The sequence below is a fragment of the Callospermophilus lateralis genome, chromosome 18, assembly GCF_048772815.1.
Source record: "Callospermophilus lateralis isolate mCalLat2 chromosome 18, mCalLat2.hap1, whole genome shotgun sequence".
NCBI classification, from domain to species: domain Eukaryota; kingdom Metazoa; phylum Chordata; class Mammalia; order Rodentia; family Sciuridae; genus Callospermophilus; species Callospermophilus lateralis.
The window spans coordinates 19,587,901-19,615,343 of NC_135322.1; the positions used below are offsets into that span (position 1 = coordinate 19,587,901).

At 42.0% G+C, this 27,443-nt stretch overlaps 1 protein-coding gene across 1 annotated transcript; it reads left to right on the forward strand.

The window, feature by feature from the left end:
• The first annotated feature begins 593 nt into the window (after positions 1-593).
• Positions 594-26,923, forward strand: Slc7a9 (solute carrier family 7 member 9). The gene is made up of 12 exons (XM_076838850.2): positions 594-680; positions 2,328-2,475; positions 2,746-2,988; positions 3,434-3,559; positions 3,807-3,906; positions 4,691-4,735; positions 5,462-5,585; positions 6,389-6,492; positions 15,434-15,530; positions 16,457-16,606; positions 24,797-24,971; positions 26,859-26,923. Exons 1-12 carry the CDS (start codon positions 594-596, stop codon positions 26,921-26,923), a joined length of 1,464 nt encoding a protein of 487 aa, XP_076694965.1.
• Positions 26,924-27,443: the final 520 nt, after the last annotated feature.

Sequence of the window (27,443 nt, forward strand, 5' to 3'; positions counted from 1 at the left end):
CCTAATTCTTGGTGTCCCTCAGCAATTTTTTTTTTTTTTTTATCATTCCACTGAAGCTGTGGATCTGTTAAGCATGAAATGTCTTGAACTTGAGAAGGAAGAGTGGGACAGACATCCTGGCATTGGCCTTGATTCCACTGAGTCTATTCCAGTGTGTTTTAAGCTATTTCTTTCTACTTTTGAAAACTGGAGCTGGGGCATGGAGCTGGAGTGAGTTTCAAGTGTGTTGTGACTGAGGAACAGGAGACCGTGATGTGGCTTGGGAGCCAGGAGGCCGGGGGCCTGACAGGACGGGGGCAAAACAAGTACCTGAGGTTTGGGAAAGATCCAGAAAGCTCTGTTTCCCACCCCCTGAGCAATATCAATGACTGATTTTTATTCCTGGGACTGAGCAAACTGTCCCTAAGGGACTGGCCACTGTACTCTCCCGAGACACAGCAAGTGATTTGCTTTGGGAGTCAGATCCCACCACGCAGATGCACTAGTCCAGATGAACCCTGGCTGAGCTTCCCTTTGCATCTTGTCTGCTTTTGCTGAATCAAGATTTGGCCCATGCCCTCCTTGCAGCCTCCTGGGACTAGCAGGAGGAAAAGATGGGGGAGACGAGCCTGAGAAAACGGGGAGAGGATGAGAAGTCGATCCAGAGCAATGAACCCAAGACCACAAACCTCCAGAAAGAGGTAAGGGTGTGTGGGGGATGGCGGGGTGGGGGAGTTAGGGGAGGTTGTCAGCTCTGAATGAGGGACAGGCAGCAGGGACCAAAGTCCCCACTGATCCCTAGTAAGCAACCAAAAGATATGATTTCTGCTTTGCAAAGTACATCCTAAAACGAACAGTTCTCTGGACTTACCTCTTGCTGGTGAGTGAAATCAGCATACTCTTCGAAGAATTTATACAGGAAGTTCATGAACACGCTTCCATGCATTGGGCAAGCATGTGGAGGTTCTAGTATTTGCTTAAACTGATGGCCTTTACAGAGGCGGTCAGAGAAGCTCTCCTGATGGTTGAGTTTGCTGTATCCCATCTTTGCCCAATATCTGATCCTCCTAGTTTGAGCATCTGTAGTGGTGACAACTGTATCTTGGAGGAATCTAGTGAGGCAGGAGCCAGGAACTCAGCAGCAACACTCTCCCTCTCTGCCAGCCTCAGGCCTGATTCCAGTGATGTCCTTCCAGAACCCTGTGGCCCTTCAGCCACACAGCACAGCTAAACAAACCCCAGGCGTGTCCTAAAGCCATGGACACTATAGGTTGAATGGCTGACCTTGTCCAAACCAGAATCCTGCAAGAGAAAGGGTCTGGGATGGGGATAGGGCAAATGTTGGTGAGCCAAACCACCAGCCGGGAACAGAGCCAGAGGAGGAGGAAGAGAAGCGCTCAGGAAGCTGAAGCCCCTGTCTGTGTGTGTCAAGGACGCTGGGCAGCCAGCCTCACTGGGATCCTCCTCACCCTCTGGGATCTAACCCTGGTCTAACCCACACATTGTTCACTCCCTGCTCTGGAAATCATGCCTGGGCAGCTTCAAAGGGCTGATGTTATGAGTTATTGAGTCAAAAAAATGTTTTTCCCCTTTGAAAAAGCACACCCCCCATTAGCATATAATTCCCATATAGTGAAGGATGCAGCTCTTTAGTGCTCAGTTTGGAAAGTTTTGAGAAATGCATCACTTTGAAAGCTCCCTCTTGCTCCTTTCAAGGCCGGACCTCCCCACTCCCACCCCAACCCTGAGTTTCTATTACTGTGGATTCATTTGTCCTGTTCTCGAACTTCATGGGGAGGTAGTCGTGCAGTGTGTACCTGAGTTGGATGTTGTTCTTAGAAAGCCCACACCCTCCCCTACACAATGGCACCACAGGAAGCTTCTCAGTCCCCCAGTGTTTCTGTCCCTGGGAGGTCTCTGTTGCTGACGTGGCTCCTCTGGCCAGGACTCCAAGTGCTGACCACAGTCTGCTTGGTGGAGAAATCCTTTCTATTCTGCCCAGCTAAATGACATGTCCCAGGGGCCTTGGTGCTGACCTGTTTGCTAAGTGAGTCTTTCTGGGGAGCTGGTTGGCAGTATGCAACCTGAGCTAGGTCTGCCCCATCTGTTAATCCTGGGCAGGAGTAAAATGGGGGTGGTATGGTATCCCCAACTCAGGGGGCTGTCATGAGGATCCATCTTTTAAATACAAGCAAAGCCCCCAAACTGTCCTGCTGTTAGCACAGGTGGACCTGCCTGGATGTGCCATCTAGCTGCCCTGGCCATAAATGGGTGTTGAGGACTTGCCTCTGGTTCCTGCGACCTCTGGGGTGGCAGCATTGACTCTTCTTCCTTCCTGCATGTCCCAGGTGGGCCTGGTCAGTGGCATCTGTATCATTGTGGGCACCATCATCGGTTCTGGGATCTTCATTTCCCCCAAGTCTGTGCTCAGCAACACGGAAACCGTGGGGCCCTGTCTCATCATATGGGCAGCCTGTGGGATCCTTGCAACACTGGGTAACAAAGACCTGCTCCCCGTGGACCCCTTCCTGTCAAATGTGGGGACACACACAGCATTGCTGCCCTTGCTGTTGCTGGGTTCACTTTGGATGTGCATGTGGCAAATAAGGGTTTATTGGGCTACAACTAAACGTCCGCAGTCCAAACTCCAGGCTGGCTGTCATGAGAGGACATGGTGGTCCCTTGGGAGCCCCCTGAGGGAGGGAGGCTCCTTGGGACTAGGGCAACACCTCACCAGGGGACCGGGTGGCCCATCCTGTGTTCCAGGTGCGCTGTGCTTTGCAGAGCTTGGCACAATGATCACCAAGTCAGGGGGCGAGTACCCCTACCTGATGGAGGCCTTTGGCCCCATTCCTGCCTACCTCTTCTCCTGGACCAGCCTGATGGTCATGAAGCCTTCATCCTTTGCCATCATCTGCCTCAGCTTCTCTGAGTACGTGTGTGCGCCCTTCTACTCGGGCTGCAAGCCTCCTGAGACAGTCGTTAAATGCCTGGCTGCAGCTGCTATCAGTGAGTACCCAACCCTGGAGTCCCAGTTAGGGGTCAGGGAAAGCCTGGCCCAGTTGGTGGTCAGGGAGTCTGGCCTCAGCTCCTCCACACCCAGAAAGAGGCCCACTGGGCCTAGAGGCTCTGGGGAGAAGCAGGGCAGGCTGGGCCATTCCTGCTGGTGCCGAGAAACCCCTAGGCCTGCCAGGGGCTGCTGAGGGTCATCCATGTCCCTGGCTCAGGCCTGGCTGCTTCTCCATCATCCTCTGGGGCAGCCCAGCTGGATGACAAAGCTCACCATCAAGTGCGTTTTCAAGATCTTTCAACTCCCGTGCTTGACCCTGCCCGCTCCCTGTGTTTAGGACATAAATGTGGTGAGGGCGGGGTGGTGGAAGTGGGAGTAGAGAGACTTCCCAGGGCCTGTGAAAAACCACAAGCACATCATGTCGCCCGCTCTGGCCCTTCCCAGTGCTCATCACGACAGTGAATGCACTGAGTGTGCGGCTGGGCAGCTACGTGCAGAACTTCTTCACGGCAGCCAAACTGGTGATCGTGGCCATCATCATCATCAGTGGACTCGTTCTCCTGGCCCAAGGTGAGTGGCAGCAAGGCAGAAGGGTGGGCACCGCCCAGCACACACCTGCTTTCCTTCGGGAACAGTCCTGGCCTGAGTGTGCGTCAAGCCTGGCAGGACTGCCCCAAAAGAAGCTGTAGGTGGCCGGTTCCTCAGTCTGTTTTATAACCTGGGGTCACAAGTCACGCCCTTCTTTCTCATGGAGAGGAGTGCAAAGTCGAGACGTGGTCAGCTGACACCCACTGTCCACTGTTTGGATTAATTACAGGAAACACAAAGAATTTTGAAAATTCTTTTGAGGGCACGAAACTTTCTGTGGGAACCGTCAGTCTCGCGTTCTACAACGGACTCTGGGCCTATGACGGCTGGTAAGGCCCCCCTCTGATTTCAACTCTATGGAAAACAAAGGCCTCTGCTTTCGGAGGTTGGGTGGGACTCTAAAATCCAAGTCACATCTGCCTTTTGTATAGTGCCCCACCCCTGACCTTTCTATTGCCCTCAGACCCCAGGGACACCAAGTCAGCCCTGTTCCCTGTCCTGCCCTGGACGTGACACCTTGGATGGGCAGGTAGTAGTGAGCCCCAGGCAGAATCTTCAGCAAGCAAACACAAAGGAGGCCCAGAAAGAGGACCCCTGGGCCTAGAGGCTCTGGTGAGAGGCAGGGCAGGCTTCAGCTGGGGCTGCCTTGTGCTTGACAAGGCCAAGTGTATTCAACAATTTAAACCTTGAAAACAGTAGTTTTAGTCGATGTGACCATGCTTGTGTGACTTAAGGAAGCAGGGTGGCCATCCACGTGCAGGGCTGTCACTCCTGCCAAGCAGCCGTGAGTTTCATCTCCCGTTCAGTCTCTCATTGTTTTCAAAGTATCCTGGAGACTCCCCACTCCTGAACATTCTTGAAAATCCATGTGATTCCCATCTTACCAACGGACAGACAGGTGTGTAGGTCTTGGAAGGGCCCTGGGCCACGTGGCCACCAGGGCTTCCCAGAAAAAAACCCGCCCCAGCGTTCTGGCAGCAGAGCTCCCTGCGGTGGAGAATTTTAAATGAGGCTGACATTTATTACTGCGTGTTTCACCATCTTAGCCAAGAAAGTCAGGTCACAAGTTACAGGTCACCCTTGTTTACTTTTTTTTTTTTTTCCCTTCTCCAGGAATCAACTCAATTATATCACAGAAGAGCTTAAAGACCCTTTCAGGTAAGGAAGCAGAACACCATGTGTGTGAAAGCAAATTTCTCCTCCCAGGAAAAAAAGTGGAGCTGCTTCCTCCTGTTATTCCACCACCTACTTCCAGATTTTGCTCTTTTTGCAGTCCTGGGGGAGGAACCCAGGCCTTATGCTGGGCAAGCACTCGGCCCCTCAGCTGGGAGCTGGCCCTGCCAGCCCAGGTTTCCCGTCAGCTCCTTATACACCCCTTGGAGTCTGGCTTTGTTTGGGGCAGTGGAATGGTTGCTAAGGAGAGGGAAGAACTTGAACTCCCTTTATCTCTGGATCATTTTATTTTTCAAATTTCCCTGGAGGTTGTTTTTGAGCGATCATTCTTCCTTATTCACTTTTCTTAAAAATTTATTTTTTTAGTTTTAGGTGGACACAATATCTGTATTTTACATTTATGTGGTGCTGAGGATCGAACCCAGTGCCTCGTGCATGCCAGAACCGAGCCAGAACCCCAGCCCCTCATTTTATTTTAAATAATTTAATTCTACTGCCCTGGAGTGTGAGAGGGAAAATTCTCATTTGAAAATGCCTCATCCCTGCTGGGGCTCTGCTGTAGTACATGTCCCTGGCAGGGGTGGGCTCAGAAAGGGCATCTGGGACCCTATCCCATCACATGACGCAGGTGGAGGGCAGCCAGCAGGGAAGGGCTGGACAAAGGTGACAATCTCACATGACCCTGGGTTCCCATGTCACCGTGTCTTCCAGAAACCTGCCCCGGGCCATTGTCATTGGGATCCCTCTGGTGACGGTGTGCTACATCCTCATGAACGTTGCCTACTTCGCTGTGATGACCCCAACAGAGCTCCTGCAGTCCCAGGCGGTGGCCGTGGTGAGTGCTGATGGGAAGGGGCTGTGGTTTGTGAGGAGGAGGGAAAAGTCATTTAGGAGCCTGGACAGATCAGGGACCTACCTGAAGGGAGAGGCCTGGGGTTAGGGAGACTGACATCAAGTGGTGGGTTCTTCCTCCCCGTCCCTCCCCACCACCCCACCCTCCCGCCAGTCTTCCCAGGCAAGTGGGCAGCCTGTGGCTGAGCAGAGGGATGGATTGAGCCAGATTGGGGATTTTGACAAACAAGAGGAAGCTGAGGGAGAATGCTAGGAGTTGAAAGAGGTAATTGTAATGACAGATTGTGAAAGTCTAGCTGAGCAAGGCAGGAAGAGAGGATGAGAAGGAACCGCACCAGAGATAGCGGATATTGGGATACTGGGATACTGGGCGGGGGTCCATGCGCTGGAGATCAGGTGGTATTGGTATTGGTGATGGGGTTCAGAGTATGGAGGAGATGCAGTTTTGTCTATCAATGAGGTCACCCATGACCAGGAGAATGGGTGGCGGAGGTGGGCAGAGAGCAAGGTCATTTTGAGGGGTCAAGGGAGTGAGCAGCTAGATAGTGGGGTGACTAGGACTGACGCCAGGGAGTGGTTGGTAGGAGACTTCTGCCACCACCCCAAATCCTGAGATACCCCGAAGAGGTTTTCCACCTCCCCGCTCCAGCAGAGTCGGTCCTGGAGGCTGCGCCCAACGAGGAGAGTGGGGACCTGGGTCTTCTAGGAGGGCGAGTAGCTCTTTGGGGTCAGCGGCTCCTAGAGGCCATGGAAGACCCTCAGGATTCATTTTGCTTCCCCTGCCAGACGTTCGGTGACCGTGTCCTCTATCCTGCCTCTTGGGTCGTTCCACTTTTTGTGGCATTCTCTACCATCGGTGCTGCCAATGGGACCTGTTTTACAGCGGGCAGGTAGGGGACCCCGCCACTCTCGCCTGGGCTGAAGCCCTAGGTGCTTGGGGCTCGGCCAGGTTGAACCCCTCGTGGCTTAAGCAGGACTCAGAAGGCCGCAGAAAGGAGGGGCTGGGTCCACACAGCATGCTGGCCACCTGCACGTGGAGTCCATGTGGCTGCCCTCAGTCACATCAGTTTATCCCAAATGAGGGGAAAATGCTGCCAACTTCAGCACGAGGCAGAGGGAAGTGACAGGGTTTCCACCTGGTCCTTTCTATGTTGCATTTTTTCACTATATAATTTACTTTAGTATACACACAAATTTGACCAGGAATTATCAAACTTCCCCTTAAGCAGATATTAATATTTGGGGCTTTCAGGCCTTATAAGTCTCCATTGCAACTCCTCAGCTCTGTCTTTGCAACACCAAAGTAAGAAGCTCTGGTGAGGTCCCAGAAAACTAGGTAGAAACAGGTGGAGTTCGCCCACCCGCTCGGTCCAGTGTCCATTCTCCTTCACGAGGCAGCATAATGCAACAGATGCTCCACTCACAGGCTGGGTGACTTGCTTCCATAAAAGCTGCTGTTGAGAACATTCTGGGACATGTCTGGGCCCAGTGTCCAGAGTCCAGAAGGATATATTTCTGAATGAGATCACCACATGTGGACCACAGAATCATTCTTTGAACCTATCAATGTACATGTGGTGCTAGTCCTCCAACTTTGTTCTTTAACAAAAGTGTTTCAGGTTGGGGAGGCAGATCAGAGGTAGAGCTCTTGCCTAGCATGCATGAGGCCCAGGGTTCCAACCCCAGCAGGGCAAAAAAGAAAAATACTAATCTAAATTCTTTGCATTTCTACGTACAATTTACTTTTTTTTTTTTTTTCTTTTTTAATGGTACTGGGATTTCAACCCAGGGGCACTTAAATACTGAGCCATATTTCCAACCCTTTTTTATATTTTTCATTTTGAGACAGGGTCTTGCTAAGTTTCTTAGGGCCTCACTAGGTTGCTGAAGCTGGCTTTGAACTTGCAATCCCCCTGCCTCAGCTCCCTGAGTTGCTGGGATTACAGGTGTGTGTCACTGCACCCAGCTTCTTTTATTTCTGACAATAATGGTATATATTTCTGAGATACAATGTGATACATTTATAAATTGTGGCATGAGCAAATTAGGTCAGTGAACACATACATCACCTCACATACTTATCATTTCTTTGTGATGAGAACATTTCAAATCCATTCTTAGCAATTTTGAAGTATGTTTTATTATTATTTTGCAGTTCTAGGGTGTGAACCCAGGGCCTCACACATGCTAGGCAAATGCTCAACTACAGAGAATACCCCAGCCCAATGTGTATTTGACTATAGTTACCTTGCTGTGCCATGAATCACCAGAACTTATTCCTCCTGAAACTGTACCTGTTGACCCACATTTTCCTTTTCCCTGTCCATCCACCACATCCCCAGCCTCTGGTAACCACCATTCTACTTTCTCTTCTATGAGTTCAAATTTTCAGATTCTACATGTACATGAGATCATGTAATATTTGCCTTTCTGTGCTTGGCTTCTTTCACTTAGCAAAATGATTTCTAAAGCCATCCACATTGTTGTAAATGATAGAATTATGTTTTTCTTAAAGGTTGAATAGTATTCCATTGTGTATTTAGAGCACATTATTTTTATCCATTTATCTGTTGATGGCTGCTTAGGCTGTGTCCATATTTCGGCTATTGTGAATAACACTACAATGTATATCTCTCTCCTGACACACTGATTTTAGTCCTTTTAGGATATACCCAGAAATGGGACTGCTAGATGGTATGGTAATTCTATGTTTGTTTGTTGAGGAACCTCTCTGCTGCCTCTCAACAAGGCTGTATAAATGTACATCCCCACCAACAGTGTATAGGGTTCCTTTTTCTCTGCATCTTTGCTAACACTTGTCTTTTTTCTTTTTTGCAAATAGCCATTCTAACAGGAGGGAGGTGATGTCTTCTTTGTAGTTTTGGTTTGCATTTCTCTGATTAGTGATGTTGAACATTTTTTTGTGTATCTGCTGGGTCTTTTGCACGTCTTCTTTTGAACCATGTCTGTCTGGGGCCTTTGCCTGTTTTTAACAGGGCTGTCTTGTTACAGAGTGAGTTCCTTTCATGTTGTAGAGATAAGTCCCTTAACTGATGTATAATTTGCACATATTTCTCCAGCCAGAAGGTCGTCTCTTCACAGCCTGTGCCCTTCACCATGCAGCTTTTGCTTTGATGTAACCCAACTTGTCTAGTTGCTTCTACCGCGTGTGCTTTCCAGGTCACAGGCAAGAGACCACTGCTGAGACCAGTGCCCTGTAGCTTTTCTGTTGTTTTCTTCTAGTAATTTTATAGTTTTGGGTCTTTAATCCATTTGATTTGATTCTTGTATAAAGGGTGACAGAAGGGTCCAATTCCAGTTTTCCTATTTCTATATGAACGTTAGAATCAGCTTGTCAGTTTATACCCAAAAAACTCTGAGGATTTTGATCTGGACTGTGTTGGCTTATTTCACTTAGCATAATAATTTCTAAGGCCATCCCTGTTGTTATAAATTACAGAATTTGAATTTGGGCAAGTCTGCCATCTTGGAAGTGTCAATTCTTCTAAGTCCTAGGCATAGATTGTCTGTTTTAAAATTTTTTTTTCAAAAATTTTTTTAGTAGTAAGAACTAATATATAATTCTTACACATCTTTTGGTCACATTTATTCCAAAGTATTTCATATTTTTATGCTATTATAAATGTCATTTTAAAAATTTAAAAAGTTGCTCCTAATAGTTTCTAATATATACATTTTTAAGAGCCCCTCATGTTGTTGTGGCTGAATTTTTTTTTTTTTAAGGCTGAATAGTTATTGACCTGTTAAAACTTCACCCTTTTAATTGTAGAACTTGGCTATTTTTCTTAGTTGTACATGACAGTAGAATATATTTTGGCAAATTATACCTAGAATATAACTCTAGTTGGGATCCCACTCTTGTGGCTGTACACATTGCAGAGTTACCCTGACAGTGTACTCAAATACAAGGCTAGGAAAGTTATGTCCAATGAACTTTACTGTCTTTCCTATAACCTTCCCTTCATTTCCCTTTGTCTAGCCCAGTGGATTTTTCTTATTCCCCTCCTCAACCTCCCTTGTTTTGGGTTAGCATCCAGAAATCAGAGAGAACATTCTGCCTTTGGTTTGGAGGGATTAGCTTATTTCGCTTAGCATGATATTCTCTAGTTTCATCCATTTACCAGCAAATGCCATTATTTCATTCTTCTTTATGGCTGAGTAATATTCCATTGTGTGTGTGTGTGTTTGTGTGTGTGTGTACACACACACACATACACCACATTTTCTTTATCCATTCATCCACTGAAGAATACCTAGATTGTTTCCATAGCTTGGCTATTGTGCAACTCAGCTATTTTGGTCAACCTGTAAGCTGTTCTAATTCTAGACCACTCCCATCACCCAAAAAATTTCCTTCATGCTTAATTACAGTTACTCTTTACTTCAACCTCCATCCCTAAACAGATATGCTGTCTCTGTAACCTTGCTTTTTCTAGACAGTTCATCTCAATGCTACGATTTGCAGCTGACTTCTTTTAGGAACAAAATGTTTCTGAGGTTCATCCACGTTGTAGTGTGTATCAGTTCATTCCTTTTAATTGTTGAATACTATTCTATTATATGGATTCACCATCTGATGTACATTTGAACTAACTAGTTTTGACTGTTATGCAGTGCTGCTGTGTGGTTTTTTTTTTTTTTTAAATTTTATTTGCAGATGGACTCAATATCTTTTTTTATTTTTTTTAATTTTTATTAGTTATTGATGAACCTTTATTCATTTATTTGTTTATATGTTGTGCTGAGAATCGAACCTAGTGCCTCACACGTTAGGCAAGTGCTCTACAACTTATCCACAACCACAGCACTGTATGTGTTTTTGTATAGAGAAATATTTTCATTTCTCTCTGATAAGCTACTAGGAATAGAATTGTTTGGTCATATTCTAACTTTGATTAACTTTAGTTTTGGTTAAAACATAGATGTTTATTTAAAGCTGTGGAGCTGCCAGGTGCAGTTGAATTAAATTTTCACTATATAATGTTGTATTTGAGATGGAAAAATAAAGCCACTTTTGTTTTGAAGGTACTGACATGGTAGGCTTGGGTGTAGCTCAGTGACAGAGCACTTGCTTAGCATACACAGGCCTGGGGTTAATCTCCAGAAAAATAAACCAACCAACCACCCAGCCAGTATGGTACATTAATATTTAATAAGACTTGGTTTATTTTCTTAGTAGTTTACAAAATTATGCTTAATCATTTCTATTATGCTTATTAGAATATTTAATTACAAAGCAAGTATAAGAAAATAAAGCACAAGATATATTTTACCCTTGTATAATCAATACTTTTTCATAAATTATGACTTTCGAAGAAACTGCCAAACTTTTTTCTAAGTGGTTGTTTCATTTATATTCGTACAAGCCATGCATGAGGGTTCCCTTTCCCCGAAGCCTTCACCAACACCTGGTCTTACCCTCCACCCCCACCCCCACCCCCCCAGCACTGGGGATGGGGCCTAGAGCCTTTTATACACACTAGGGAAGTGGTCTGCCATGGACTGCACCCACACCCCAGCCTTTTTTTGTTTTTCCCCTGCAGTACTGCTGATTCCAACTCAGGATCTCACATGTGTTAGGCAAGTGCTCTACCACTGAGCTACAACCCCAATTCCCCACTTCCCCCCATTTTTTTTTTTTTGAGCATACAAAGAGTAGGATTTATTCAAGTGAGAAGAGACAGAACTCCCGCACAGCAAGAGGGGACCCAATAGGGGTTGCTCCCATCCTTTTTTATTTTTTGAGACAGTATCACTAAGTTGCTGAGACTGGCCTTGAACTTGCAGTTCTCCTGCCTTAGTCTTCCAGGTACCTGGGATTACAGGTGCGTACCACCCTGCCCTGCATAAATGGGTATGTTTACACCCATGGATTCAACCAACCATAGATCAAATACATTCAGGAAAAAAAAATGAGTCTGTACTGAGCATATACAGACTTTTGTCATTATTCCCCAGACATATGGTACAGCACCTATTTACACAGCATTTACGCTGTGTTAAGGCATTACAGAGACGACTCACAGCAGATGAGAGGATTATACAGACAGATGTGCAAACAATACAATTGGTGTAAGACACCCAAGCATCTGGGCATTTGGTATCCGCAGGAGTCCTGGAACCAATCCCCCAAGGATCCAGAAGGATGACCATATATAGTTTTTTGTGGGATATGGGATATGGGATCTCTCTATATTGCCTAGGCTGGCCTTGAACTCCTGGGCTGAAGAGATCTTCCCATCTTCACCTCCCAAGTAGTGGGGCTACAGGTGTGTGCCACCACACCTGACTGTATATAATTTTTATGGACAAAATCTAAGCATTTCCCACAATGGCTTTTTTTTTTGTTGTTAACTTTTTAGCTGCTAAGACCAAAAGACCTGAGAAGAACAATTTTAAGAGAAAAAGTTTATTTGGGGGCTCACTGTCTCACAGTTCTCAGTCTATAGATGGCTGACTCTATTCCTTGGGGCTCAAGGTGTGGCAGAGGAAAAGAGCTCATGGCACCAGGAGCAGCTCGGCTTACAAAACATGTACCCCAAAGGCAGGCCCCCAATGACCCACCTCCTCCAGCCACACCCTGCCTGCCTACAGTCACCACTCATCAATCCCTACTGGGGATTAACACACTGATTGGGTTAAGGCTCTCATAACCCAATCATTTACCTCTAAACTCTCTCACATTGTCTCACACATGAGCTTTTTGGGGACACCTGTATCTAAACCATAACAGGCTTGAATTTTTATCTCCCACTGGTGAACTTTCCTTCTGCCTTCCAAGATTGTTTAAAGTGCTTGTCTGGGTTTCCCCCTAGCACTCTACTCTAGCTCTTTGATCAGTGTGGAAGGTAGTTCAAGGTGAGGCCTGTCTCACTTTCTTTTTCAAACATTTACCTGTCATCCCAATATTACTTATTGCTTCTCTCCCTTATTGGTTACAATTGCCTCTATTATCATTCCCATGTGTTCCTGGTTCACTCGGTCTGATACGTCCTTTTTTGTGCTATTGTTGTATTTATGAGAACATCTTATAGCTTTGCAATGTAGAATCTGGTAGGTCTAGGGCCACATCAGACTCCTTCTGCCTGGTCAGCATTCCAGGGGCACTCATGCTTTCTGTCCAGGTGCATTGTGATTGTGTGATTATATTCATTTGTGGAGAACTAAACATTTTAAAGAGTGAATGTGCAGCATTGTCTGGTCTCCTTGCCTGTCAACTCCTTCCTGTTTCCATTGCCTTTTTCTGGGAATCAACCAGGAAAAAAACCATGCTGGCATCATCTCACAGTTCAAGTGTCTGTTTCTAAAAGGATAGTCTTTTTGGTCTTTGTATTCCTGATACTAATTCCACAGCCTCAGTTTGTAGTCTATGCTCTCATTCTTCAAAAGTTTTAGAGCTTGTTTTGTGGCTCACTGAAAAGTCTGTTAGCTGGGTGCAGTGGCTCAGGAGGGTGAGACCGGAGGATCTCGAGTTCAAAGCCAGCTTCAGCAAATTAATGAGACCTGTTTCAAAATAAAATACAAAAAAGGACTGTGGATGTGGCTCAGTGGTTAAGTTCAATCCCTGATACAAGAAAAAAAAAAAAGTGTGTTTGCTATGGTCTTGAAACTAGCATTTCTAAAACTGTCTCTAGATTTTTATATCAAGTCTGCAACTTGTACTGTTCTAGCTGCCCACTTTAACAGAGGCTTTGCCACGATTTCCCTGTTTCAGGGGCATCTGGTTTTTATGTCATCCTTCTTACTACTTCTTGGTAGACTGTTCTTTTTTCCCCCCGAAGGAACTATCAGTTTAAAGCCTTCAACTCTATTTTGTCTGCTATTGCTACATCAGCTATCCTGAGGCTATTTTTGGTAATGTCCCATCCTTTCTATCACCAACCTTTCAGTGTCATTGGGCTTTTTGAACAAATCCAACCAGAGTCTCTAGCAACTGAATGTGTTTATAATTCGAGTGATTGCTCCATGCAACTGAATGAATTTCTAACATATTGCTCTGTCTTCTTAGCTTTAAAATAATCTCATTGAGTTGTGATAGCTATCAAATTTCTTTAGTCCCATTTTTCTTCTGATGTGACAGTTATACTAGTCTTCTAATGATCACCCCAAAATAGAACCTGAGTGTCTAGAACAGTAGCAGTATCCCAGTTCTCTTCCCTCTCTTACCAGGGCTCGCTCTTCATATTGTCTAGTACATCAGCTGTATCTTATTAGCCTACACTTCCAAAAAATGTTTGTCAATACAAAAAGAAAAAACTAGCCCAATATTTATCTACACACCAACATATTTTCCTTCTTTTTCCTTAACATTGCTTCTTAAAATTGACTGCCTCTAAGTTGTTTGTTTTTCCCTAGACTCTAATAGTTTCCAATGAGGACTGGAGAGGAAATGTCTCATTGCTTATCTAAAACTGCATTTATTCACCATGTCTTGAATGCTAGTTTAGCTACATAGAATTCAAATCTGAAAATCTGTTTCCTTCATCATTTTGAAAATATTCTCACCATGTAGACCATTCTGTAGTTAGTCTCTTAAATTCAGGAGCTCTTAAGACTTTGATCTCTTTCCACTATAACACATCTGGGTAGGTATGCTTTGTCTTGTGTGAGACTGGGTTCAGTTGGGGACTCACAGTGTTTGTGTGTGTGTACTACAGATTGAACCCAGGGTGCTCTACCAGTGAGCCACATCCCCAACCCTTTTTATTTGTTTTTATTGGTTCTTTTTAGCTATACATGACAGTAGAATTCATTCTGATATAATTGCTCAAGCATGGCCAATTTTTGAGACAGGGTCTCACTAAGTTGCTAAGGCTGGACTTGACGATTCACCTCCTACAGGCTCCCAAGTAGCTGGGATTTCAGGCATGTACCTCTGTGCCTAGCTATGTTTCAATTTTATAAAAATTCTCTGCTTTTTGAATGTGCCTTTTCTCAGTGTCAGAGCTTTTTGGTGTCTTCTCACTTTTCCATCTATACTTTCATCTCTCTGTGCTTCGTGTGTACATCTAACTTACAACTTATTTTTTCACTGTATCTAATTGAATTGTTAATTATGATAACTCTCTTTAACAATTCTGTTCAGCTTTCCCCCATTTCCTTTTTTAGTCTTTTAAATATAGTCTTTCAGGTTACTGAGCCATCAGTTTTGGGGAGAACTGAGTGCGATTTGTGCCTGCTAATTCACCCTTAATTTTTTTTTGTACTAGGGATTGAACCCAGGAGCACTCAACCACTGAGCCACATCCCCAACTCCTTTTATATTTTATTTAGAGCCAGGGTCTTGCTGAGTTGCTTTGGGCTTCACTAAGTTAGTGAGGCTGTTTTCTTTGAACTCGTGATCCTCCTGCCTCAGCCTCCCACGGTGCTGGGATTACAGGCATCCACCACCATGCCGGGCTAATTCACCCTTAATTTGCTCGACTTTTTAGAATATAGGACTTCCAGTGGCTTGACTTTTGCAAGCACAAGGCACTTCTGTGTTTGCCTCTGTCTAGTGCCCCAGGCACTGGGGTTCACTGGCCCTGAACTAGTTTTTACACATTTGTTGCATAACTTTCGGGACTCAGAGTAGGCACCTCCTCTTAAAAGGGCCTCCCCAACTATCCCTGCCTTGGTGACTCCATTCTCCCAGGTTGCAGTCTTCACAGGCACATTTGGCTACCTTAATTACTCCTCCCAAACTCAATCCCCTCCAGAGAACAGATTTGCAACTGAAGATGCCAGTTACCACTCAGTTCCCTTCTCTCTGGTCTCATTAGTGAAACTCAGGACACTTGCTTAGTGACTGCCATATGCTTGTTCTTTCAGGCTCATATACGTTGCAGGCCGGGAAGGCCACATGCTTAAAGTGCTCTCCTACATCAGTGTCAGGCGCCTCACTCCTGCCCCCGCTATCATCTTTTACGTAAGTATGAATCCTGCCAGGACACCAGCTCCCCTAAAGGGAGAACAGTCCTCAATTTAGGTGGTGAAGTCAACCTGCTATTGCTAAACTCCATGGTTTTTAAATGATACATTCCCTTAGTACTTGACATAAAACAAACACACACACACACACACACACACACACACACACACGACAATTTAATTTACCAACTTCTCCCTTTTCTGAATTTATCTGTGAAAGACACCGAACCTTCCAAGCTTGTATCTTCCCTACTTCTTACATGCATGTGTATTTGTCTGTTCTGGGTCCCTGGTAACAAGCTTGATAAAAGCCCAGACGCCTACAGGGAGAAGGAGAAAACTTTACAAGATTTAACAGCTAATCATCTCTCAATTTCTTGGAAGTTATGAGGTCGTTGGCATCTTCCAATTGGAGTTTCTTGTGTTGTGCAACTATTCTGGGCACCCAGAAACCACTCATATCCCTGGTTCAGGGACAGACCACTCTCCCCAGCTCCAGAGAACCCTCTTCTTCACCACCATGCTCAATCAGAAGATGGGAAACAGGCCTAGATACAGGGCCAGAGCCAGGCAACTGATGCCATCAAGATCAGACCCGAGTTTCATAGTCCAGGAGGCTCTGGCTCATGAAGAAAACTCTCTGGTAATTGAGTCCATGATTATGAAGCCAGAACAATGCACACATATAATTTTTCTGGTTTGTCCCTATCTTAAAATCACCTCTTTGAAGACTCAAAAATTGTTCAGTTCTTCCTGTCAGACTTCAAAGAGAACAGCTATGGTAGCCATAGTCAAGGTTACCTGGGAAGGTTCTTTCATGTTATAAATTTTATGCATAGGAAAAACTGTTTCTTCAGTCTTTTGTGAAATGATAAGAGTAATGTTTTTATGTACTAATGACCTAAGAATTCATTCTTCTTTTAGGGTATTATAGCGACAATTTATATCATACCTGGTGATATAAACTCCTTAGTCAATTATTTCAGTTTTGCTGCATGGATGTTTTATGGGCTGACGATTTTAGGACTCATTGTGATGAGGTTCACAAAAAAAGACCTTGAAAGGCCTATCAAGGTAAGTTTAATGCATGAATGTCATAAGCATTCTTAAAATTAATTAGAGGCAACTATTGCAAATGCTAGAGCAATCTTTCTCTTTCCAACCTGACTCTACTCTGTTTTTAAGTATTATATTTTAGAGGGGAGTTCACTCTTTACTTCATTTCATATGATAATTTATGATTCAATTAGCCACTTATATCATCCATTTTATTAACCTGTTATTAATAACTGTGACCAATCTCTCTAACCATAGCAACAAGTCAGTTCTAATAGTCCCAGTGTCTCTCATGCATACACTTAAATTTTTTTTTTTTTGGTACTAGGGATTGAACTCAGGGGCACTTGACCACTAGGCCACATCCCCAGCCCTGTTTTGTATTTTTATTTAGAGACAGTTGCTTAGTGCCTTGCTTTTGCTGAGGCGGGCTTTGAACTTGTGATCCTCCTGCCTCAACCTCCTAAGCCACTGGAATTAAAAGTGTGCACCACCGCACCTGGACTCTTGCATACACTTTTCATATAATGATAGGGATTTCTGGACTCTGGTCCGGGGTCTGTTCTTGTCCACCTTTATAATATGCTTTTCCATCCTCTCAATAGCTGGTGAGAGTTTACTTTGTTTTGCTATTTAATTTTTATGGTAACAGATATAACCTGCCTGGAGCCTGGCAGCTCCACCTCATTCAGCTCACCTAGGCTGTGACATCAGGGTGGCAGGATAGATTTTTAATCTGCACAAAACCCTTCATAAAAATAGTAAGAGCCACTGGAATAGCAGAGGGAAAATCCTGTAGCCAACATCTTCAACATAAATGAGGAAATGAAGCATTGCCACTGACCTTACCCTGGATGGAAGCACTATGAGCCCCACCCAGAGGGCTCACAGGTGGGATTCCCAGTAGGAAGATTCAAGAATCAACAGTGGAGGTTAGAGAGCAGAGCTGTAATGTCCTCAGCCTGCCAGGATCCTAGCAGCTCCCCACAAAACCTTCCTTCCAGAAGGACAGAAACACCCCCTGAACCACTGAAGATGACAGGAACAGCTGCTAGGAACAGAAACCACATGAAGCATGGAAGAACCTCAGGTCCCAGGAGGCGGGTCTGGGATACATGCCTTCCACCTGGCTGAGGCTGCATACACAGCTCATGCTGTGTCAGGCTTCAAAACAATTTCAGAAAGTGAAATAATTTCAGAAATAAAGAGCAAGCAAGAAGGAACATGAGGGCAAAGGATCATGCCAGCCAACAGAGGACCTGAAGAAGAAAATGAAAAATTCCAAACAGAAATAAAGAGGATTTGAGAGAAAATAAGGAGACAGAAACAAGGAAGTTCTGATACATGTATAATTGGAGTCCCTGAAGAAAAGAATGAAATTAACCAGAATTCTAAAAACTAATTTCAAAACTATTTCCTGTGGTGGAAAGGACAGGCGCAACCATTCAACCAATGTAGTAAAAAGATACAACATGATTAGGAAGTATAAACTAGAATAGGAAACAAAAATATATTCTGATATAATTATGGAGCTTTAAAAAATGCTGTGGGCATCAATTCTCCCTTTCTTGTCCCCAATGCCATCCTTAATTTACTTATAAAGGAAAAAATAATAATACCAACATTAACACTTGGTGCCAGAAGACTCTGGAGCAGTATATTTAAGATTCTTATGGGGCATGGTAGCTCAGGCCTGTATTACCAGCAACTCAGGAGGTTGAGGCAGGAGGATCACAACTTCAAGACCAGCCTCAGCAACTTAGCAAGGCCCATAATAACTTAGTAAGACCCTGTCTCAAAAAAAAAAAAAAAAAAAAAAAAGGCAGGGATGGAGGACACTGGGGATGTAACTCAATGGTAAAGCACCTCCGTTTCAAACCGCAGTAACCCCCCCCAAAATCCAAGATTTCATATCCAACCAAAATGACCTTGAAGAATATAATTACCAGTATAAAATGACTCAAGGAATGTATTATTACATGAGCCCTCCTGAGGAATCACCCAGAGAATGAACTTCTGTAACCAGAAAGTCATTGGCATAAGGTAAATGTATTTAACTATAGAACTGAGGTTAGAAGATGAAAGGTAAAGGTGAAAGAACAGTATATCAATATTATGCAACAAAAATGAAAATGTAGAAAATAACATGAAGTATATACCAATTAAGAAAAGCATGCCAGGGCTGGGGTTGTGGCTGAGTGGCAGAGTGCTTGCCTCACATATGTGAGGCACTGCGTTCGAGTCTTATCACCGCATATAAATAAATAGCATCATCAACAACAACAACAAAAATTTAAAAAAGAAAGAAAGTATGCCAGGCAAGCTGCCAATTAAGGATACCATTTTAAATTAGAGGCTGAGGGAAAGAAAATAATTCCTAGCTAATGTAACTATTGCCCATTCTAGATAATACCCCAAAGCGATACAAACACACTAATAACAGGCAACTTGAAAACACCTCCTTTGGTCCAAGACAGATTCAGACATATCACTAGTAAAAGTGATTGAAGACTTAAAAACAATAACAAGGTAAGGTAGATCTTAGAGATTGATATTTAACTCTGAAACCCAACAGCAGCAAACACACCTTTTCAAATTCACATATAGGACAGGTCTGAATACTGACAATCTTTATAAAAACATAAAGAAAACCTTGATGGTAAAAAAAAATCATACAAACTATATTCTTCATCTATAATGCAACACAACAAAAAATAGGACAAATGACACTTTTGAGTCCAAGAGGAAATAGGAAATAATGAAAATGAGACAATCTATAGACACAACTTGGAGCCTTGAGAACATTTCCTTGCCTTAAGTATTTATATCAATAAAAGTAAAAGAAATGAAAACCAGGCAACTCAAAAACCAAGAGAAAGAGAGTAGAAGGAATTAATAAATATGAAAAGAACTTGAAGTGTTAAAAAGAGAAAAACAAATGAGTGATTAAGCACACTGGCTTTCTGAAAGTTTTCATTTTTTTTTCAATTCTCTAGTACAAATTAATACTGGGATTATCTGAATTTTAGAATTTCCCTGTGATTCTAATTCTGTTGAGATCAGTTTTAGTAAACCATACGTTCCTAGAAAATTGTCCATTTCATTTGGTGTTCAAATTAATTTGTATAGAATTGTCCAAAGTAGTTCTCAGCATATTTAAGAAAAATAACTTCCTGTGTTCTGGAGACTGTTTTTCCCATTTTCATTTCTTACTTGTGTTTTGTATTTTCTCCCCATTTAAGGTTTTTTATTTTTTAATACATTTTTAAAGAGTATTTTTTATATGTACATTTATTTTATTTAATTTTATGTGGTGCTGAGGATCGAACACAGGGCCTTATACATTCGAGGCAAGTGTTCTACCGCTGAGCCACAGTCCCAGCCCCCATTTAAGGTTTTTTAAAAATTGGTTTTCAATTTTTTATATACTATAACATTGATATCAAGCCTTACAAAGACAGTACAAACTAGGAAAAATTACTGTACAATCTCACTTATGAATAATGATATAAAATCTTTATAGTAACTAGCAGAATCCAGCTACATTAAAAATATATTATGAGTAAGTCCATAATCAAAATCATCAAAATCTATTAGTTAATGCTGAATTCATGGATGGCTATGATTCATCACACCAGCATATCCATGAGAGAAATCCCTATGATCACCAGAGATGCAAAAAATAAAATCTAACACACATTAATGATAAAAACACCAACAGGAATTTGACCTTAATAATATGTACTCTCCATTTCATATGTGTATGCATGTGCACATGCATACATACAAAAGGCAAAAAGCTATTATTTGACATGGTAACACTAGAGAGATTCTTGCTGAAGTTAAGAACAAGAATGACTTCTTTTTCTACCATCATTAACATTGTTTTAAAGATATTAGCAGGGTGATCAGAAGAAAACAATTTGCATTTTAAGAACTAGAAAAGTCTTTGAAAAGAATCTAAAACTGTCCTTTTAAAGATAATATAATTGGGGGCTGAGGCTGTGGCTCAGTGGTAGAGTGCTTGCCTAGCATAGTTGAGACACTGGGTCCAATTCTCAGCACCACATATAAGTAAATGAATAAAATAAAGGTCCATACATCTAAAAATTTTTTTAAAAAATAAATAAAGACAATATAATTGTATATCTGGAAGACTTGAAAGAATCAAAGAAAAAACTAAAAGAAAATATAGTTTGTAAGATATAAAGTTAACACACTAGGGGCTGAGGATGCAGTTCACTGGTAAAGCACTTGCCTAGTACATGAGGCCCTAGGTTCAATCCCAGCATTGCCCTCCCCCCCCCCCAAAAAAAAGGAACAAAATAAAATAAGCACGATGAAATCAATAGCTTTTATGCAAATTAGAGCCAATGTAAAGATTTTAGCCAATTTTAGGAAACGCCTCCTCCTCTCAAACAGAGCCACAAAACACAAAACCACTCACTGACTTTGCAGGACATTAGACCTGTAGATGGAAAACTGCATAATATTCCTGAAAGACTTCAAAGGAAATTTGGACAAATAGAAATTCATACATGTTCTTGGACAGGAAAATTCAGTATCATAAAGATGTCAGTGTTCCCTAAATTAATTCAGACATTTAAATACAGCTGCAAAAGATAAAAAATAAAAATAAATAAACAAATAAGTACAATTGCAATAGAAATGTCATGTATTTTTTTTGGAGATATATAAATTAATTCCTAAATTCATACTGAAGGACAAATAAACAAGAATTATAGGAAAACACTGAAACAAGAGAATGCTATTAAATATTTAAATATTATGGTGCTGTTGCATGAAAACAAATTTCTTTATAAATTTATAAATGTTTAAAACTTTCCCATGGCTCAAAATCCATATAATAAGGGGGGAAAATGATAAATAGAACTCTAATAAAGTAAAAATTCATGTCTTTAAAAAAAAAACATGTACATAAGGAAATATTTGCAAATAATATTACACACACACACACACAACACACACACACATACACACACACACACACACACACACACACACACGGCTAATATCATTAACATATAGAGTTCCTAAAGACAGAGATGAAAAATATCAGCATATGAAAGAAAAATGGACAAAAGATACAAAAAGAACAGTTCAAAGAGAAAAAAATGCAATAACAAAAATATAAACAAAGAAAAAAATCCCAACAAAGCTCAACTTGGCTTCTAATAAGAGAATGCATGCCAAAATTGAATGCCATTTATTGCCTATTAGATGGGCAGAAATCCCAAAGTCTGACTCCATTGGAGGAAGCATGCAGAACAGCCCTCTCATACATTGCTAGCAGAATACAAATAGCATAGCCACCATGGAGGGAAATCTGGCAATCTCTAGCAAAATAATATGACCCAGCCATCTCGTTTTGAAATGATCTATCCCCAAATGAAACTGGCAGAAATATGAAATATAAAGTTATTTATCATAGCATTGTTAACAGTAAAAGGTTCAACACAACCCAAATGTCCATGACTAGAAGACCAGTTGAATAAACTATGGTATAGCCACAAAGTAGAGTAGTAGTATGCAACAGTAAAAGATGAATGATTACAAAACTTATATATTTACTAGGGCATTACCCCTGCAATATACTGAAAGAAAAACGCAAGCTGCAAAACTGTCTATTATGCAAGTTGCTATCTTTTATGTAAAAGCAGTGGAAGATGAACATGCATATGTATGTTTGTGCATATGTTTATTCTCAAGAAGAAACAATGGAAGAATAAAGTGATATCAAGAAAAGTTAAAAAATAGTAATATTAATAAACAAAAATGGATGGGGCTGGGGTTGTGGCTCAGTGGTAGAGTGCTCACCTAGTATGCATGAGGCACTGGGTTCGATCCTCACACCACATAAATATAAAATAAAGATATTGTGTCCACCTAAAACTAAAAAATAAATATAAAAAAAGGAATCTAAAAAGGAAAAAATGAATCCCTAAAAATTGAAAACAAATGAAGATAAACCTTACTCTATAACAAGTAGGTGACATAATCAAATAGAGAAAATAATTACTAGAATTACTATTAAAATATTAAATAATTACTAGAATTGTACAAACTACAATTTAACATAACCAAACAGCTGATGAAGTCCTTCACTGTAGATAATTAAGATAATAAAGGGAATAAATCTTCCTTTGGGCTATGTTTTTGGTTAAAAAAGAACTGCAAAAAAAAAAAAATCCCTTTTTATTTTTTTTTTTAAAGAGAGAGTGAGGAGAGAGAGAGAGAGAGAGAGAATTTTAATATTTTATTTCTTAGTCTTCGGCAGACACAACATCTTTGCTTGTATGTGGTGCTGAGGATCGAACCTGGGCCGTGCGCATGCCAGACTGGCGCGCTACCGCTTGAGCCACATCCCCAGCCCCCTTTTTATTTTTAATACCGGGATTGAACCCAGGGGCACTCGACCACTGAGCCACATTCCCAGCCCTTTTTTATATTTATTTAGAGACAGGGTCTTGCTAAGTTGCTAAGGCTGGCTTTGAACTTGAGATCATTCTGCTTCAGCTTCCCTAGTCACTGGGATTATAGGCATGTGCCAATGTGCTAGGTTTACAAAGAAAAATTCTTAAGCTTCTTAGCTCTACTTATAATACTGGTATACTTATTTTAAAGTGCCTGACAGTTACATTATAAGATAAAGTAAATGATTGAGTTAAAGTCATAAGAAGTAAGATTTCAGAAACATAAGGAAAAAAATAGGTCTAAATTAAAGGAAGGAAAAAAACTCCCATGAAATCTTACATTTAAACTAAAAGAATCTGTATGAATTCATGAAAAATTTTCCCTTCTTGAAAAAGCACCTTTATCTCTGTACTTGTAAAAGAACAATGAGTATTCCAACCACCCAGATTACAGTCTTCTAATGCCATTTCTCATTGAAAGGATACAGAGTTCCCTGCAGAGATGGATGGATCCAAGTCTGGCACATCCTGTCATGCCACAAAGTAGGAAAAGCTTCTGAAAAGATCTAGGATCATATGGCCAAGGCCCTAAAGCCAGTTTTAAGAGGCTCCTGATGGCAGTGACAAGGCACTATGAACAGAACGCTGAATAGAACATTGGAAAAAATGATTACATAGGATTGAAACTTACAAATATATTACAACCCAAGAGTTTTAAGAGTTTAAGATCATTCTAAAAATTTAGAAGTAAAAAGAGCCAAGCATTTATGCTGCTTTTCCCGTATAAATTGCAATTCAGAATAACCAAGTAGTTGATGAAGTTATTCACTGTAGACATTTAAGTCAAGAAGGAAAGAGAAACATCACCATTTTGCAATCCCTGATGAAATCACCAATTGAGTCAACATAATCAGTGAAGGATAAAACCATTACAGCTTTAGCTTTAGTTTTGCTTTAAAACCATGAAAAATTAGCAAGAAAGTTGCAATGGTGAGGTTGGATTGGTCTCTCTCTTCCACACCTGCCGACGGACCTCAGCACTTGGGACAGACCTTATTGCCTCATGAAGTATCACAAAAGGATGTGCACTGCTCCGACCGTGAAGGGTTCTTCCTTCTACATCAACCACTTTACAGGATACGGGAGAAAGAAGAGCCAGCTAAATGACATCTGGAGGAAGCAATCACACAAAACTGGATTTAAACACTGTACAGGTGAAATCATCCACTTCCCCCAAGGAATCAGTAGCAAGATAAGGAGCGGGGATTATCTAGTTAAAAACAGGAGGCCTTACACTGGGCACAGTGGCGCCTGGCAGCTCAGGGGAAGTTGAGGCGGGAGGATCATGAGTTCAAAGCCAGCCTCAGTAACTGGGAGGTGCTAAGCAACTCAGTGAGACTGTCTCTAAATAAAATACAAAATGAGGATGGGGAGGTGGCTCAGTGGTTGAGTGCCCCTGAATTCAACCCCTGGTACCCCCATCAAAAAAAACAAACTCCAAAAAAAAAAAAAAAAACCCAAAAAACAGTACGCCTTCACTGACGAGAGATGCATATTCAACATTTTACAGTTATCTGCATTGTCTGCTCTAGGAACAAGAAGACTGGAGTAGGTGAAAAGACTGGCAAAATTACATAAACATTCTTGAAACTGGAGGAAGGGTTCATAGAGTTCATTCTACTCTTTTTTTCTATGAAAAAATTGAAAATGAAAAATTTAAAAAGGAAAACAAATGTATGGGGCTTAACCACACGCCTTGCTGTCTTGTTTACAGGTACCCATTTTCATTCCCATCTTGGTGACTCTCATATCTGTGTTTTTGGTTCTGGCCCCAATCATCAGTAGGCCTGCATGGGAGTATCTCTACTGTGTGTTATTTATACTGAGTGGCCTTATATTTTACTTCCTTTTTGTCTACTACAAGTTTGGATGGGCTCAGAAAATCTCAAGTAAGTATAAACAGAAGGGCTGCTGTGCCATCAGTAAAGGGCAGGGGGACAATCTCACCTGCCTTCTCACCACCACATTTCCTTATGACAGATTCTCACCTAGATAACAGACTTTACCTCCTTGTTGGAGGATACAGGATACTTTTCCCTCTACAATGCTCTGGGTCTACCCCTAGTCTCCTTTGTTCCTGTCAAATACTATTAACAAGTAGGAAGGAAAAGTGCCATTTTCTTTTCAATTGTAAAATACACTTAAAATTTATCATTTAAACCACTATTGAATGACTAGTTCCATAGGGTCAAGTATATTCATGTCCTACAACTCATCTTGACAGCACCACTTTCTCCTGCCAGAGCTGTGTGGCCATCACCTAAGAGGCTCAACAGTATCCCCCCAAATACCCCAAAAGTGATGGTAGTTAGGACAGGGAATTGGGACAAGGGCCTGAACCTTCCCATGCTGAGACCACTTCTTGTGTCAGGATTCTGCATCCTGATCCTCATCTATTTTGGACAAGAGTTGTTTAAAAACTTAGCTTATGTTAGCCTCTTCTGGTTCTAAAAACAAAGCACTGTGCAAAAAAAAAGCCTCAAAAAAACCCCCTCTGAACTTACCTATTTTTTGAAAGTCTGTAACTACATTATATTCACTAGTGTTTTACCTTACCCAGCAGATTCAACATAAGAAACCCCACTTGCCTTCAAAGTCACCTGAGCATCCTCACCAGGCAGTGAGGTGATCAATGGCCTATTTCCTCCCTATACTGGGAGTCCCTTTCAGACCAGAACTGGGCTCTGCACAATGAACCTAGCAAAGTCTGGCATCCAACATTCATTCATTGTGTAACTGTGATTAAAAACCTAACTCTTCCCTGCTGCTGTTCAGCCTGTCAGAGCAAGAAAAAAAATCACCCCGAGGCCGTCCTATGGTTTATATTTATACACCTGCAACTTGGGGAGAATACACACAGTATGAAAGAATAGAAGCAAGTTGGTTGGTAGGGAAGTTGATCTGGGATTCCAGATGCAAGTAACAGGGTGGAGCATGCCTTTCTTCAGTTTGAGCAAGTGAGAGCTTCTCTCTACTTATTTTCTCAGCTGTGGAATCTGGTACCACCACTTACATGCAAGTGGTGGTAGAACCAGAGAGACTACTTCCTGTTGGTTAGCAAAGTGAAAACAAAGCACACATGGCTATTATTTCCACTGAAGTCCTTTTCCTTTCCTGAAACAGCTCCCTTCACCTCCATTCTCTTCACTCCATTCTCAACCCTAAGCTGAGAAAGACAGGCTGCAGGCAGGCACATGAGTACACAAAGGAAAGGAAGTCATTCAGAAAAATAGCCATTTTCTCCATGCTTCTGAAATGAACTTGGATTTGACCACACTGATGGAGAACCTAGCCAGGATGACTGGCAACCTGATGATACAAAATACAAGCTGATTCTCAGCTGTTTCCTCCCTTAAATATGCTTAACCAAGTTGCTCCTTCCAAAAACTGATGAGACCTTGGGTCAAGGTGGTTTAAAAAAAAAAACAAAACATTTTTATTTTTGACACAATGCAGTCTCAGTGACTTCATATTGGTCAATGCTTGGTATTAAATACATACACAGAATTGAGTCACTCATATTTTTCCTATAGTGTAAATTAGAAGCAAAAAAATATTTAGCAGGTTCCTAATTCCTTAAAAGAAAATCATTTCTACAGAACCAATGCAGTTACCAGGAGGGTTCCCATTAACTCTGAACTCCAGGTGTCACCTGAGTGGAGGTCCTAAGAGGTGACCTATCACCACAGAGTAAGAACAGGCTCACTGCTCAGCAGTGATAGGGAGGTCTTTTAGTTATGTGTTGCTAACTGCACTTCTTATGTTTTCTGTCCCAGAGCCTGTCACCATATACCTTCAGATGCTGATGGAAGTTGTCCCACCAGAGAAAGAAACTGAGTAACAAGTTCATTGCTTGTAGCCCAGTCAAGACTGTGATGAATTTATTTTTGTAAGCAATATTTGTGGTTATTTCTTCCTGATATTTTTCTTAAGGAAAAAATATGCCCAGGGGTTTGTATAATATTATTTTTAGATATCCTTCATTCTCTGAATAGAGGTCTTGACAGAAGTGACAAGTGTTTGCCAAAGTTAAAAGGAGAGAACATCGCCTAACAGAAAGATGATGACTGGGAAAGGGCTGTATAAAGACCATCACCAGGTGGGGCTGGGGAAGCCCAGTAGTAGAGCACTTGCCTACCATATGCAAGGTGTTGTATTCCATCCCCAGCACTGCAAGATAAAAACATAGATAAATAAAAAATAAAGGGTATTCTTTAAACTCATATGATCAATAAGGTCTATTCTGGTGATATTTTTGCTTTGACTGACATAAATTTTTTTAAAAATCTCAAAATTTTTTTCTCCATTTTTCAGAAAAAATATTGCCATCCTTGTATTTAACTGTGATATACATGATATGT

Excerpts from the sequence above, each read along its gene's own strand:
- Slc7a9 (XM_076838850.2), top strand. The coding sequence starts at position 594 with ATGGGGGAGACGAGCCTGAGAAAACGGGGAGAGGATGAGAAGTCGATC. Across the intron at positions 4,736-5,461 it reads GAGCTTAAAGACCCTTTCAG|AAACCTGCCCCGGGCCATTG; the intron begins GTAAGGAAGCAG and ends CGTGTCTTCCAG. Across the intron at positions 16,607-24,796 it reads ACCTTGAAAGGCCTATCAAG|GTACCCATTTTCATTCCCAT; the intron begins GTAAGTTTAATG and ends TCTTGTTTACAG.